The sequence below is a fragment of the Solenopsis invicta genome, chromosome 7, assembly GCF_016802725.1.
Source record: "Solenopsis invicta isolate M01_SB chromosome 7, UNIL_Sinv_3.0, whole genome shotgun sequence".
Classification (NCBI taxonomy): domain Eukaryota; kingdom Metazoa; phylum Arthropoda; class Insecta; order Hymenoptera; family Formicidae; genus Solenopsis; species Solenopsis invicta.
The window spans coordinates 11,948,893-11,964,383 of record NC_052670.1 but is presented as its reverse complement, the minus strand read 5'-3'; the positions used below and the strand labels follow the sequence as shown (position 1 = coordinate 11,964,383).

Genomic DNA, 15,491 nt, shown 5'->3' with positions numbered 1-15,491 from the left:
TTTCTCCCGCGTCGAACCATTTCCGCGGCCTCGCGCCGGGAATCCGACGAGCTGATCCGCGCGCGGAAAGTCGGTAAATTACAAATTTTTACCTTCAAAATATCCAAAATTCCATAAATTTGTTGGTTTCACATTCCACATGTCGTACTAGAAAATGTACAAAAAGAATTTTACATGTTCCAGATGTAAATAATTCCTAACAATTAATAGATAATTAAAAAATATTTATCTTAGATACATACACCTTTACTAACTGGACTGCCTTCATATGACTCATAAGGACCTTTCTCGATAATTATTTCACAACTTGCTTCTAGAGTGCCATAATAAAGTCTCAAAAATTTGGACGTTGAGTTTGTTTATAGCTTTGTGCTCAGATTCTGATGGTTTGATGTGCGATTACAATGATCTTTAAAAACTATATATGGCACTCCTGTTTTGAATTGTATTTGAATAATGAAAAGCCTCATCAACTCTCTGGCTTTAATTTGTCTTCGAGACGTACAATACAGATGAGAGAACCTGTTTTTTTTTTCATATCTAAATATGACAGAGAAATATATTTTTTTCATAAATTATATAAGCTCCAGTAGTGTAATTTTCAATAATATTCGAAATACATATCAATACCTGGTATACAAAGCTTCAAATTCATTACCCCAAGGTTCAATTAATTCAGGGCACTCATACAGACACATTAGATTAGATACATAATCATAAACGCATAACATATGCTTTTGCTCTCAAAACTGCTCCTCGCCTATAAAATAATTGTTTAAAATATATTTTTCTGTGTATTTAAGAATCGTGCAAAAGGAAATAATAATAAAAGATAACATTGAAACAATGTCTCACCACTAAGAAGGATCTTCTTTCGCCAATCCTATATCCACCTTTTTTTTATGACCGCGTACCAGTGAGCGTGATTCTTTTGTATCCAAAAAGACTTTGTCTTGCCTTATTTCGAATGGTTGCACACACGCACTTAACACTTAATCCCGCCGCACGTCAAAACGCAAATAAAATATATTTGTTCAATGCAGTTCAACGTTTACAAGATTTTAGGTTATAGGCATCGATCACGCGCGCGGTAGATCGCAGCGCAGTACGGCTTGATTTTGCAATAATATATGATATGCGCGCGCATTTATCAGTTGAGACATTTCAGAAATCTCTTTGAAAGTTACATTTGCAATGTTGCAAAATATTACATTGCAAAAACCTTTCAAATGTAAGGTTTTAATCAAGATGCTTGCAGAAATATCCTAATTATGATATTTCAAAAAAAATGGTCTCAGAGACATTACAAATGTAATGATATACAATTGAGACATTGAAACATCCCTGCAACATAACTGAAACTTTATGTGCTATCAGGGTTGGAACACCTCTCCGGATCGTTCCATAAATACTACAGCCAATTTTATGTACCTCTTATGAAACAGTAGTTTATTTTATAAAAAACTGTTTCAGGTAAAAAAACACATGAAATAATTCGATTCTATGAACCAAGAGCTGCAAGTTAAGTTATTTCCGAATATTCAAAACCATTTAAATGTATAAAAATAGTTGAAACTCTTAATGAGTAAGTAAAATCAGTTCCGATTGGAATAATCACCGATTCGCACGATTTTCGAGACAGACACAATCAAGTATTTTTTGTTAATTCTAATTATTACAAAACAATATTGTTGCACATTTTTTTTAAGCAATAATACTTGTAAATATTGATAAAATTTTTATATTCATCAAAGCTCATCATAATTATTTTTTATTTTGATTTATTTAATATTGTTCCATGTGAGGGACACGATTACCCAGGTGTTCCGTAATGGGGACTTTTACCTTAATCCATGGCTCTACACAGACGTCTTTAAGGCGATGCTGGACTGACGGTGAAACTCACTCGACGTCGGTACTTCAGATTGTTGCAGATTTTTTTTCTACGAACCTTGGGTCGCGCGTGAGGCAAAGAGTAAGGGGAATAGGCTAGCGCTCTTTGTCAAACGCACTCATCTTTCTTTGTTCTTTTAACTTTAGCGCTTCTAGTGCAACATCGAGGAATTAAACTAGTGCTCTGTCTCATTCAGTCTCACTCTTCACCGATTCTCACATCGATTCTGCACGCACACATAAACACGATATTTTTGATTAGAAATATCTTTTATACTAAAGCTTCTAGGATTGTTTTGAAAACACACTAACAATCTTACGTGTAATTCACAATACGCTGGATGGTTATTTTGTAGGTACAAAGTCTAAAACTTTTATACGCAATATACAGGGTGTCCCAGACCAATGTATAAAAATTATCACGATGAGGTAGAAGGGATCGAGATAAATGAAAAAGTCTAATACCATTTTACGATATTTGCAATAATTTTTGAGTAATAAAATATTAAGGTCAGCCGAATAAGAGCGCGCGGAGAGACAAGCGGTCGCTCGTCTGAGCCGTAGGACCGCCCATTGCGGCCCGATTGTAGGCGACGGTAAGTGGCGCGCGGCGAGAGAAAGGATAGCTTGGCACCGCACCGTGTCGAGCCGGGCGGTCTTACGGCTCAGGCGACCAACTGTTTGCCTCTCCGCGTGCTCTTATTTGGCTGACTTTAATATTTTATTACACAAAAATTGCTAATATCGCAAACTGTTATTTTTGATTTATCTTGATCCCTTCTACCTTATCGTAGTAATATTTATACATTGGTCTGGGACACCCTGTATATTGTCACAAGACTACTACAGAAGCACATAGTTTTGCAAATTTTTTCCGTTTTTTGTGTCAAATTGTAGCCAGCGTATTATGTTTTTGTCAATACTTTAATTGTAGAGAAGGATTTATGATTGTGTAAATTCAATAAAAAGTTTACTGAAATTAAAAATAATAGCGTTCAGTCAGTATCTCCAGCATCGCCTTAATATTTCCCGAAAAAATAATCTCGTCGATGTATTACCGTTGTACCAATTCTTTACATTGTAATGTTTCCTACTGCAGCCGCAATATTACTGAGAGGGCGTTAGCGTGCAACGAATTTTTCGAGTCACTACACCAACTTCTGTAAGATCAGCGGTCTTCAATGGCCTCTCGTCGGTGCGCGCGGTATTACACCAAGTCGGTATCGTTCCCGATAGTCGCTGGTTGGCCGTGTACCAGTAAGCGTGTTTGTAATAGAGTGAAAAAGCGCGGTTAGGATTGCTGACGCAATCCTCCTTACTTTTTGTTCAATCATATTCTGTATTCCTATTTAAGCCTTTTGTTTCCCATACAACTTTCTGCAATGGCCAAATCGTCCCTGCCCTAAACACTGGGGACGGGTGCCAATTTAAAAAGAAGAAGAAGAAGGTATCCAGGGCTTCCAATCTCCCGTGTATTTCGATGAAGCCAGCGTTAGTGGCGTCCTCGCTGGACCACCTCAAGTAAAATGGAACTACTTGCTACTAAGCAATATCTGTCGGTAATATTTAGGTATCTGTCGGTAATAGTTAATATTAATAATAATTAGGGAAAAAAGAAAACATTACGAAGGAAATACTGGTAAAAATAAAATTGTCATATTTTATTTTGCATAAATGTAAAATACAACATGTGTTATGTATATTTACTTAATCATACATTATAGATTAAACATATCGAAATATAAACAAAGCAATAAATTCAATTAACAATGAAATAAATTAGCAATAAATCAATAAACAATACGCAATAAATCAATTTACAATACAACTTGAACAAGAATTCTAATCGCAGCTAAATCTTTGTGCTTGTGGTTTTATTTATGTGATTTTATACACTTTCCTGAAATTCAATAAACTGTTCGCCGAATTGTTTTTTAGTCATAATAGAGCCTTACATTGAACCCTGGCTGAGGTGATATTTTGTACAATAAATTCTTTGCAGTTTTTTCAGGGGGGGGGGGGTTAATATTAATTTCAATTTTAATAATACGTGATATTACTCAATCTTGTTCAATGTAGGGCTGTGTTATGACTGAAAAAACAATTCGGCGCACAGTTTATTGAATTTGAGGAAAGTATAAAATCACACAAATAATACAAGCACGAAGATCTAGCTGCGACTAGAATTCTGGTTCAAGTTGTATTGTAAATTGATTTATTGCGTATTGCTTATTGATTTATTGCTAATTTATTTCATTACTAATTGAATTTATTGCTTACGTAGAAAGTATTCTACTTTTACATATATGTAACATACATGATATGTCTGCTTATCGCAAACTAGGATAAATGAAAAAAATTGTAAATTATGAAAATGGTGCTGTTTTTTTAAAAAAAAGGATTTTAACAAAATTGATTCTATTGTATGCGTAAGAAAAAAAGTAGTTAACTTATTAATATTGCAATAATCCTAGTTTATGCGATAAACACATATGTATTTTACATATGTGTGTGTGTGTGTGTGTGTGTGCGCGCGCGTGCGCGCGCCAGAACATCCTTAATGGCATACCCGGTTGCTCGGAATCAGGGCGTTGTATTCCCACGCTGAGATTATGAAGAAAATCATGTGAAGGATGGCACTAATTTTTGTGATGTTTTCTTCCAATGCTACTTTTTTCTTGATGCTATTGTTTCTTAATAATGCTAGCTCCTTTTCTAATGGTACTAAACATTCTTGCAACTCTTTCTGTTGTCCAACCTGTGAATGATACAATTATTTGAATTTAATGAAAGTTTAATAATTGATTTAGTAAATAATTAACATAATAAAATAAAAATTTAGTTATTAAAGTTATTTATGTTACTATTGTATAAACATGTTTACATAATTGGAAATGTACAAATATAACTTACAACATAATCCAATTGCTGCCACTCGATTTTCACTCTTTCAACTTCTTGATTCAGCATTACTATTTTGTCCCCATTTGTCCCAAGCATTAACTTGTGTCGCTTGATTCACAAGCACTTATTCTTGCTCTTTCTACTCCAAGGTCCATTTATTAATACATTCTTCGAGTTAACAGAAATTAATAGCCCCTGATAGAATACCGCTCATGGAATTAACGCTGCAATAAAAGATGTTTGTAGTTAGCTAAAATTGAACTGCAAGGTAATCAAATGTCTTATTGGTAATGAGCAAAAATTGATCTTTCAAACATAAACTTTGTGTGTTTTTTTTTGTTTGGTTTTTTTTTCTTTTACGTTATTTTAGGTTATATAATAAAATTCACTTACCTTATCAATAGGTTGTACGAGTAGGCCTCTGAACTACTTCTTTCTCTTCTTTCCGGACAAAATCTGAACACTGTTGAACACTGCTGAACACTGCTGAACACTGCTGAATACTTTTGAAATATATTGAAATATAAATCCGCGCACGTTCTGCGTTGCACATGGTTGCACATGTAACGAAAACAAAGCATGAACCAGTATGTACCATGCGAGATTTATCAACCATTTTACCGACAGATATTGCTTAATAGTTTCATTTGGCCTAGGGTGGTCCAGCGAGGACGCCACAAACGCTGTCTACAAAATTTACATAAGAGATTATAGGCCCTGAAGGTATCGTTCTCGTTTTCGCGATGCCGTGAGATGCCGAGAGATGGCAATAGCTTAGTGATTATGTGGGCTCAAATGCAGCCGTCTTCTCCTCTCTGAATGCCCACGGTGTTCAGGATTAGAGGAGGTAGTAATTAGCACACGAGAATAATTGTAATTAACGACGAATGTATTTTTGAACTTGTTACAACCAGGGTCGAGCCACAAGTGAGTCTGTTGAAGAAGCACGCCTTGACCTCGTGAGTTACTAAACGTAACTAACTTGCCTTTCGTTATATCAGTCGGTAATACCGGACGGTACATTATCAGCCGGAGCCTACAGTACTCCCCCCTGAGTGTAAACGTATATAAACTAAAAGGGAAAATATGTTGTTTAACATGTGTAGTACTTGGGTACATAGTTCTTAATAGCTAAGTCTAAATTAACGCATTTACAGAGTCTGCGCGCTTATAACGCTATTGACGTATCATGAAAATGAAAAATAAAAATACTTATGTTAATTTAAGAGTTACGTGTTTCTTCGGACGTGCGCTGGGATAAGTTTTTGGCATTGTTTTACATGATTCAGTTGTTTGCGAGGTGTCCGCCATGACGGGAACGTCCGTCGTCTTATCGTTAATGAAGTGAGCAGGTTTAAGCCTTTCGACGGCTACGCTCTGAGGCTTACCGTTTATTTCAAGCGTAAAGACTTGATCAGAATCTCGTTGTAGAACTTTATAAGGTCCTGTATATGGCCGTTCGAGGGGTTTTTTGACCGCGTCGCAACGGAGGAATACATGGGAACACGAAAATAAGTCTTTAAAGCAAAATGGACGTTTTTTGATGTGATGTGCTGCGGGAATAGGTTTAATTTGGCGCATGTACTCGCGGAAATCTTCTAGGAAGATCTGCGGGTCTGGAGTAACATCTTGTTGCAAAAAGAATTCGCCTGGCACGCGCAAGGTTGTGCCATAGATGAATTCTGCGGGAGAGGCGCCGGTGTCTAAACGTACATGTGTGCGTAAGCCTAATAGGACAGATGACAGTACGCTAACCCAATCCGGAGTATCGTGGCACATAATGGCTGCTTTCAAGGTGCGGTGCCATCTTTCTATAAGACCGTTTGCGGCCGGATGGTATGCTGTTGTACGGATTCGCTTGCAGCCCACAAGGGATAGAAGGGCAGAAAAAAGTTGTGATTCAAACTGTGCGCCCTGGTCCGTTGTGAGAATTCGTGGTGCGCCAAATCGTGCGATCCACTTGTCATAAAACGCTTGAGCGATTGTTCGGGCTGATGTGTCACGTAGTGGAATGGCTTCCGGCCAGCGCGAAAAACGGTCAATAAGCGTTAAACAATATCGGTAGCCTTGACATAAAGGTAAAGGACCTATGATGTCCATATGGACATGTTCGAAGCGCGCGTCAGGGGAGGTAAAATGGGCGGGAGTTCGCTTAATGTGTCGTGTGACTTTACATTGTTGGCAGTCCGTACATGCTCGCGCCCATTCGGCTACATCGCGATGAAGATTAGGCCAAATATATCTTTGACGGATTATTTGATCCGTGACCTTAGCGCTGGGATGAGCGGGACCGTGGAACAAATCAAAAACTCGTTTCCTTAGTGGCTTTGGTATATATGGGCGTATGGATTCACCTGACATTTCGCAATATAGTTCTGTATGGGGGGTTCCCCAAAGAAATTTTTTAAATTTAAGTGAGCACTCTTTTGAGTTGAGTAAGTGTTTTAGTTCGTCGTCTGACGACTGTTGCTCGGCTAGTTCAACTAACTCAATGTCCACGGGTAGTTGCAAGGCTGATATACGCGATAGATTGTCTGCTACGACGTTATCCGCGCCAGGTAGGTATTCAAAATTTGTAGTGAATTGCGCGATGAAAGATAATTGCCTCAACTGCCTAGGAGAGGCTTTATCCGAATGCTGTTTGAACGCATAGATTAGTGGTTTGTGGTCGGTAAAAACCTTGAACGAACGACCTTCCAGAAAGTGTCTGAAAAACTTGATTGCTTCGTAAATCGCTGTTAATTCGCGATCATACGCGCTATATTTGCATTGAGCTGAGGTAAATTTACGCGAAAAAAAGGCAAGAGGTTTCCATGAACTGGATAATCTCTGTTCTAAAACTGCTCCCATTGCGATGTCGGAAGCGTCTGTGACTATGCGCGTTTCCGCGGTCTCGGACGGGTGAGCTAATAAAGCCGCATTTGCTAGGTCTTGCTTGGCCTTGACAAACGCGGTTTCCGCTTCCATCGTCCATGCTATCTCTCTCTTATCATTTTTGCGTGAATCCTGCAAGTAGACGTGGAGTGGAGCTTGTACGCTCGCAGCATGCGGGAGACTGCGTCTATAAAAATTTAGGGTACCTAGAAACCGTCGAAGTTCGACAACTGTGCTTGGCTTAGGAAAATTTTGAATGGCAGCAACTTTTTCTGAAGTAGGTTTGAAACCTTGAGAGTTAATAAGATGGCCTAAGAAGGTTATTTCCTCTACGCCGAAAACGCACTTAGCTGGGTTAATAAACAATCCGAATTCTCGTAGTCTACGGAATACTGTACGAAGATGTTCCTTATGCTCTTCTATTGAAGAGGAAGCGATAAGAATGTCATCTATATATATGAAGACAAAATCGAGATCTTTGAGTGCGCGATGCATGTATCGTTGGAACGTCTGAGCAGCGTTTCTGAGGCCGAAAGTCATTGAAACATATTCGAATAGGCCGAAGGGAGTAATGACTGCAGTCTTTGGTATGTCATTTTCTGCAACGGGAATTTGGTGGTATGCTCGTAAGAGATCGAGTGAAGAAAAAATCTTTTTTCCCTGGAGATTCGTGGAAAAATCGTGCAGGTGAGGCACTGGATACTTGTCTGGGATTGTCATGGCGTTAAGACGACGATAATCGCCACATACGCGCCATTCGCCTGATTTTTTACGAACTAAGTGGATGGGACTGGCCCAAGGGCTGCTCGAAGGACGACAAATCCCTAACTCCATGAGGCGTCTGAATTCCGCTTTGGCAGCCTTTAATTTATCTGGCGCTAGACGTCGGGGACGCTCTGCGGTGGGCGGGCCATTTGTAAGAATGTGATGCTCGACATCACTCGTTTTTCGAGTGGCCTCTTGGGGAACGCCTGTGATTTCCCGGAATTCGGCGAGAATATTGGCAAAATCATTTGAATGATCTACCGTAGAGAGACATAAGTTCGGAACAGTATTAATACTTCCTGTGACAAACAATTTGGTAGTGCTATCCGTAAGGCGCCGCTTACTAAGACTAACATCTAACCTATAATGTTTTAAGAGATCTGCACCGATGATTGAACACGGAACGGCAGCTAAACAAAAATTCCATGAAATCGCCCGACGAAGTCCAAGGTCTAGCGTGAGGCGTCGCTCGCCGAACGTGTCGATGCGTGTATTGTTAGCAGCAAATAATTTGAGCTCTGAAGGAGTCTTTTTTTGCGCTGTGGAGGCGGCTAAAACTGAAATTTCTGCGCCTGTGTCGACGAGGAAACGATGACCGGTTTTTCGATCGCGAATATGGAGGCGATTATGCGAGAATCCACCTTGGTCGGCCGCCTCTAACCGAGAAGGTGAATTTAGTTTTCCGATTTTTGGTCGTCTTTCCATGAACATGGTTTCCTACAAGAGGTTGCTTTTTTACCGTATTTCTGATGAATGAAACAGTAACCTGACTTAGCGTCAGGATCTTGCGAGTCACGTTGTTTGGATTTAGAGCGGGATCGCGAAATAGAACGTTCTAGCTTTAGCTTTGCTATCTTATTTTCTAAGGACGTAAGGCGTTTAATAACTTCTGCCATTTGCTTATCAATGTCCGACTGAGCGTTTGTATCACCGTGACGCGTTTTGGTTGTACCAGAACTAGCGCGTATGGGAGCTATTGCCACTTCGGGGCTGCTTATATCGGCGATTTTGTCCGCGATTTCCGCGACTTTCTGGAGATCCGGTTCGTTCATGGCTACTAAAATAGCTCGCTGTGACTCAGGCAATTGTTCAAGGAAAAGAGATTTTAAAACTGTTGCGTTGCATTGATTACTGTTCAATGTTCGCATGTGATTTAATAATTGCGAGGGTTTTCGGTCACCGAGTGTCTGGCCTTTTAGTAATTGTCGCAAACGTGCTTCAGGTGAAACCGAAAATATTGATAAAATTCTGTCTTTGAGTGACTGGTAATAACCCGTAGAAGGAGGGTTTTCGGAAATTAAATCTCCGATTTGATCCACGATCTCGCTGTCTAATGCACTGATGAGATAATCTGCCTTGGTACGATCGGTTTTGCAATTCGAAATTCGAAATGTCGCTTCTACTTGCATAAACCAAGTCTCCGGGTTATTGCGCCAAAAGGGCGGAATTTTAGGTACACGGTAAGTGCTAACCTGAGGGTTGCCTGAGGGGCCGTCTGGTTGTTCCGAGTCCGACATGACGTAATGGTTTAATTACTAACTATACGCGACGAATGTTTCTTATTCTATTAATAGTATACGCACATGCGTTAACGATTAAAATGGTATTATGATGCGAGTTAGATTGACGGCAAGATTAATACACGAGCTATAACAACGGCGAGAGCGATGTTTACATCCGAAATAACTGGTGTAATGGTACGCGCACAGATTACATTCGAATGAGAAATGAATTAGCTCTTTTCTGCGGTTCGCCCGTTATTTGATTTGGAACGGACTTACGGTACGCAAGTGTGAGTCGTTGTTCGAAGGATTTGTCCAGCCAGCTGTCTGCCTGCTGTCTTGATGCCTTGAGAGGATGAATCGTTGACGGGCGGGACAAGTAGCTGAGTTTCTGCGATGGTTTCGCAAGGAGGAAGAAAAGATGGCCGCCTTCCAATTTTGTCGGCAGGAAGAAAATATGGCCGCTTCCCGGATTCGTCCGCAAGAAGAAAATATGGCCGCTTTCCGAATTCGTCCGCAGGAAGAAAATATGGCCGCTTTCCGAATTCGTCCGCAGGAAGAAAATATGGCCGCTTTCCGAATTCGTCCGCCGGAAGAAAATATGGCCGCTTTCCGAATTCGTCCGCAGGAAGAAAATATGGCCGCTTTCCGAATTCGTCCGCCGGAAGAAAATATGGCCGTTTCCAGAAGACAATATGTCTGCTTCTTTAAAAGTTTCGCGGACGTGGTTATGCGGTGGTTTTTACTTGCCGCTGGGCTCGACCACGCTCGTTGTAATCTTTCAGGGGACTCAGGATACCCGTAGTTGCGTAAGGTCAACCGGTCCCTTCGGCTTCGTACGGAATGCTCGAGACTTCAAGACGTTTCTCGAAATGATGCTCAGTGTGCCTCTTTTCGTCTTTTTGCTTGACGAATTTCGTCGTCGTCAGTTGACGTTGATCACGTCGGGGTCACCAATGTGGGCTCAAATGCAGCCGTCTTCTCCTCTCTGAATGCCCACGGTGTTCAGGATTAGAGGAGGTAGTAATTAGCACACGAGAATAATTGTAATTAACGACGAGTGTATTTTTGAACTTGTTACAACCAGGGTCGAGCCACAAGTGAGTCTGTTGAAGAAGCACGCCTTGACCTCGTGAGTTACTAAACGTAACTAACTTGCCTTTCGTTATATCAGTCGGTAATACCGGACGGTACATTATCAGCCGGAGCCTACAATTACGATTGTCTGCCCGCACGATTGTTTATCTAATCCAAGTTTACTCGCATCGACCTGGCATCGGCCTGGCATTATTTCTTGAATAAAATTGGCAATTAATCAATTGGCTAATTAATCGAAATAATTAAGTCCTCGCTAGGGTTGGCGAAATATCTCGTACTACGAGAAACCGCGTTAGCCGATGGCCGATTGATCTCTGTGTTAGTGCGTTTAAGTGCCATAATCTCAAGGAATATTTGCACTACTCCGTTGTGTAGCAAAGAGATTCGTATGCGAAATGAAAAGGTGAAGGTCAGCCATAGTTCAAAATATGGCTTGACTGAGGGAGAAACTATGCCCGAGACGACCAACATTAGTCAACAGTAAGTAAAACCCTCTCTTTTTAATAATAATAATAATAATAAGTACCAATTTCATAATAACTTGTATTTCCTTCTTCAAGCTTGTGCGTAACATATTTTAATTTCGAATAATAATCTTGGATAAATTTTAGTTTTATAAATGTGTTAGGCAAATTTTAATCTATAATATATTGGCTGTATAAACAGAAAAAGAATTTACTATAAAAATATATTGAATTTATTAATTTATTTGTTGACTGTGCTGGAAATAATCTTTTTGTTTATTATCCTTTAGAGAACACCTATTTCCTGATGCAGATATGCCGAATCGACTCTTCAATGGTGTACCATTTAAGGAATAGCATGTTATTAATATAAAATCAAGTCCTAACAATACAATTATGAATTTTATGGATTTTAAAGGAGTGCCATTAGCAATACATTCAGCAGGTATAGAGAGTTATAAGAATGCTAAGAAAGGGACAAATCTCGCTGCTCAACAAGCAGCTATAACTTTTGGTAATGTAAGTATACATGGAATATGATCTATGTTAAGATTTTATGCATAAAACATGATGCATTGTGTTAAAAGAAAAAATACATATATATTCATTGAAATGTATATACTTGTCTATCTTTCAGCATATTCTTGAATATGGCATGAACACAGTGAGGCTACGAGTACAAGGTATTGGAGCTGGTAAATTAGAACGATAGAATGGTAAGTTACAAAGTTGTTTTTTACTTTCTCACAAAAGTTATTTTTTACTTTTTATGTATTATATAATATCTTGTTATAGATACTTAATAACATGTTCTAATATTATAAATTTTTTATGGCTTACTGTCTTCTATAAAAGGTCTTTAAATGACAGAATTGAACATTGTATCAATTACAGATGATACTAGAGTAAGTTGGAATCCACCTAGGTCACACAAACAAAGAAAAATATAATTATAATAAGTGTTATTAATTATTACTAGGATATGTTAATACGTACTGTAAAAATCATTAATAATGTGTTTTATTTTTCTTTCCAAATAACTGTAGTACATGATATAAACGCTAATTAACGAGCGAAGTAAGATATTATTTCCTTTAATAACATTCTAACTATACAATATTAAAAATTATGGAACATTTCGACTTTACTACCTAGTTTGCTACATGGAATCACATAATGAAAGCCACTGAGATAGAGATGTTTTTGACAGCTTTTCCGAATAATTTTATATACCTCTGAACTCAATGAATTCTCGCAATGCAATCACGAATTAGTAAAACTTTACACATAGCTAAGGCAAATTCTAAATTATTGTTATACACTTTTGCTATAAATCTTAAACATGGCACTTTATCTATTATATGAATGTTGTAATGGTACCAATACGGATGGATGTAAATTTATCATTTTGTGTTAATTTATTAAAGGTTAATTTATAAATAATTTTTTTAAAATTTTCTTGTAATTGAGAAAATATGTGGTCATAATGCCTAAAGAAGATTTAATAATGATGAAACGTTTTATAATTTTTAATACTATTATATAGATAGAAAATTATTAAAATTTTAATAACTTTTTATCTATATAATAGTATTAAAAATTATAAAATGTTTCAACATTATTAAATTTTCTTAAGAAATAACACCTCACTTCTGTCGTTAATTGATCTTTAATGTGTTTACATTAATGTTGAATATATGAATCAAACAAAAATTTATTATTGTAATATATATTGATAAAAAATTATGATTTTAATTATTAAAGATAAAAATATTTTTTTTAAATTTCGATATTTTGATGTTTTCATTAATTTTACGTTATTGGAATTTTGGGATATTATTTAATTTCTGGAATATTAATTAACAATACAAAGATTATTTTTAGCCAATTTTTTATTTTTCAAATATTTATTTTTAACAAATAATTATTTTATAAACATAATTTTTTAAATAAACATATAAATTAAATTCTTTTTGAGGAATGAATATAATAACCACACGTTATTACATTGTACATACAAATATAAATGCTAATTATTCAGTTTAGGGACTTCAACTTCAATTTTTAATTTAGGTTTAATCGACGCGTTTTTGCACGAAACGAAAGAATTCGGCAGAGAAAAGTGTCGCTCTGCCCCGCGAAGCGATATATTCATCGTTAAAGTTGACGACTATTAAAGTTAGGAAATCTGTCATATCTCAACTTTTTGTAAAAGAAACAATGTGAAAAATGTAATTTTTTATGTCTTCTTATTACTATTATTATTTTTCTTGTACCAAACAAATTTTATAAAAGAAAGGAAATAAATGTATTCCTATATAAATTTGTATATATTTATACATAATTATATATTTTTTCTATATTTATGTATATTTTTGCAAAAAAATTTTTTATTGGAACTCATCTATAATGTAATGAAATCACGAAAAGTTGAACTTCACAGATGCCACCAATGCAACATTATGGATGAATAGCTTGTCTATAATAAATAAAAATATAATTTATATTTTGCTCTAAAAGTGTAAAAAAATTACATGATCTAAATAGAGATGGATATAAATAAATCATATGAAATGAGACATAAAGAATTGCGAGTTTGCTCTCCGTGCCAAAGGTCTAGATTCAAATAAGTTTTTAATTGCTTTAGAAACGATCGTCACTTCTTGGGAGGCAAAGGCAAACCACCGAGAGTAACTCTGCCCACAAAAGTCTCTTCTAAGAGGCCGGTCAAAACCGACATTAAAAATGTAGATGCAATATATCTACAAATATATGCAGAAGAGACAAGCGCTGACGAGCGTATGGAACGAGACTGGAAAATGTTAGTAGTTTTACTTGCATGAGAAACATTTTAGGGTGTTTTTCATATCAGTAAAACTACTAACATTTTCCAGTTTTGTACATATAATAACAAATTATTTAATTTATTTAAAAACAATATTTTGTTAGCGAAAATATTAAGGCATCAGCGGTTTTTATATGAGAAGTATTGAAAAAATGTTTTTAACAAATTAAATTGCAAGGAACGAAATAAAATTATATCAAAAGCAATTTTAGATAGAAAGCATTTTAATAAAATTCTTATTTACTTATTATGTAATACAATTCATGATACACGATACTGAAAAAAATTCAAAAATCTTTAATTGCTTAAAAAATTTGCTATGATATTTTTATGTTTTATATGAAACAAAAATTCTATTTCAAATTGATAAAAAAGTTCATTGTTAACGAGTATTGTACACTCGAGAAATTAAAAAATATAAAAAATTTATTAACCATAACTAAAATTTTTCAAGTTCAATGAATTTCTTTTTAAAATCCAGAATAAATGATGATTATTTAATGTCGTATAATTTAACGATATTGCACAAATTCGCATATAGGATAATTGTACATATACTTTTTACAACGAATTTTTGTTAATTATCGAGTTAATCCGAAAATCTTTATAATCCTTTTTGTCCATCTCTACAGTATATGTACGTTTCATTTTGTCCGCCAGCTACGTTTTGCATTCTGATAGAAAAATTTTATGCTAAAATTGCTTGTGTGATTGCGATATAATTTATAATTATTTATCTACTAACAATTTTTGATAATCGACAAGTTTTTAAGTATTTTTAGGATAGCAATAATAATCTTTCATTTTAAATCTTTGCATAAGATTTTCAATATGGAAACAATTATGTTCTGGTAAGATTATTATTTTAATGTAATATTTTACCAATAGTATATACACACAGTTTAATTAACTTAAAACAGAATCAAATGTATTGAATGTGTGTAGTTGATATGTAGATAGATTATTTAAATACTCTATAAAAAATTATAGATTATTTACATTTTTGACATGTATCTTGTGTTGCATATATGTATTTTTAAAATTTAATTCTTCTATTTGTGAAAAATATAAAGAAACATTTTCTTAAGATAGATTTAAAGATGTTCTGGCCTCTATACAGTCCAAGCTAAAAGTTAAAACTGCAAC

General features: G+C 36.2%; 1 protein-coding gene and 1 pseudogene across 1 annotated transcript; one reads left to right on the top strand and one right to left on the bottom strand.

The window, feature by feature from the left end:
• Positions 1-3,527: 3,527 nt before the first annotated feature.
• LOC113005875 (nuclear pore glycoprotein p62-like) lies at positions 3,528-5,514 on the bottom strand. The gene is made up of 3 exons (XM_026141787.2): positions 5,191-5,514; positions 4,807-5,021; positions 3,528-4,651 (listed from the first exon to the last, which is right to left on the bottom strand). The coding sequence occupies exons 2-3, from the start codon at positions 4,891-4,893 to the stop codon at positions 4,451-4,453; spliced, it is 288 nt and encodes a 95-aa protein (XP_025997572.2). The 5' UTR covers positions 4,894-5,021; positions 5,191-5,514; the 3' UTR covers positions 3,528-4,450.
• Positions 5,515-10,359: 4,845 nt separating this feature from the next.
• On the top strand, positions 10,360-12,943 carry LOC105203342 (annotated as a pseudogene).
• Positions 12,944-15,491: the final 2,548 nt, after the last annotated feature.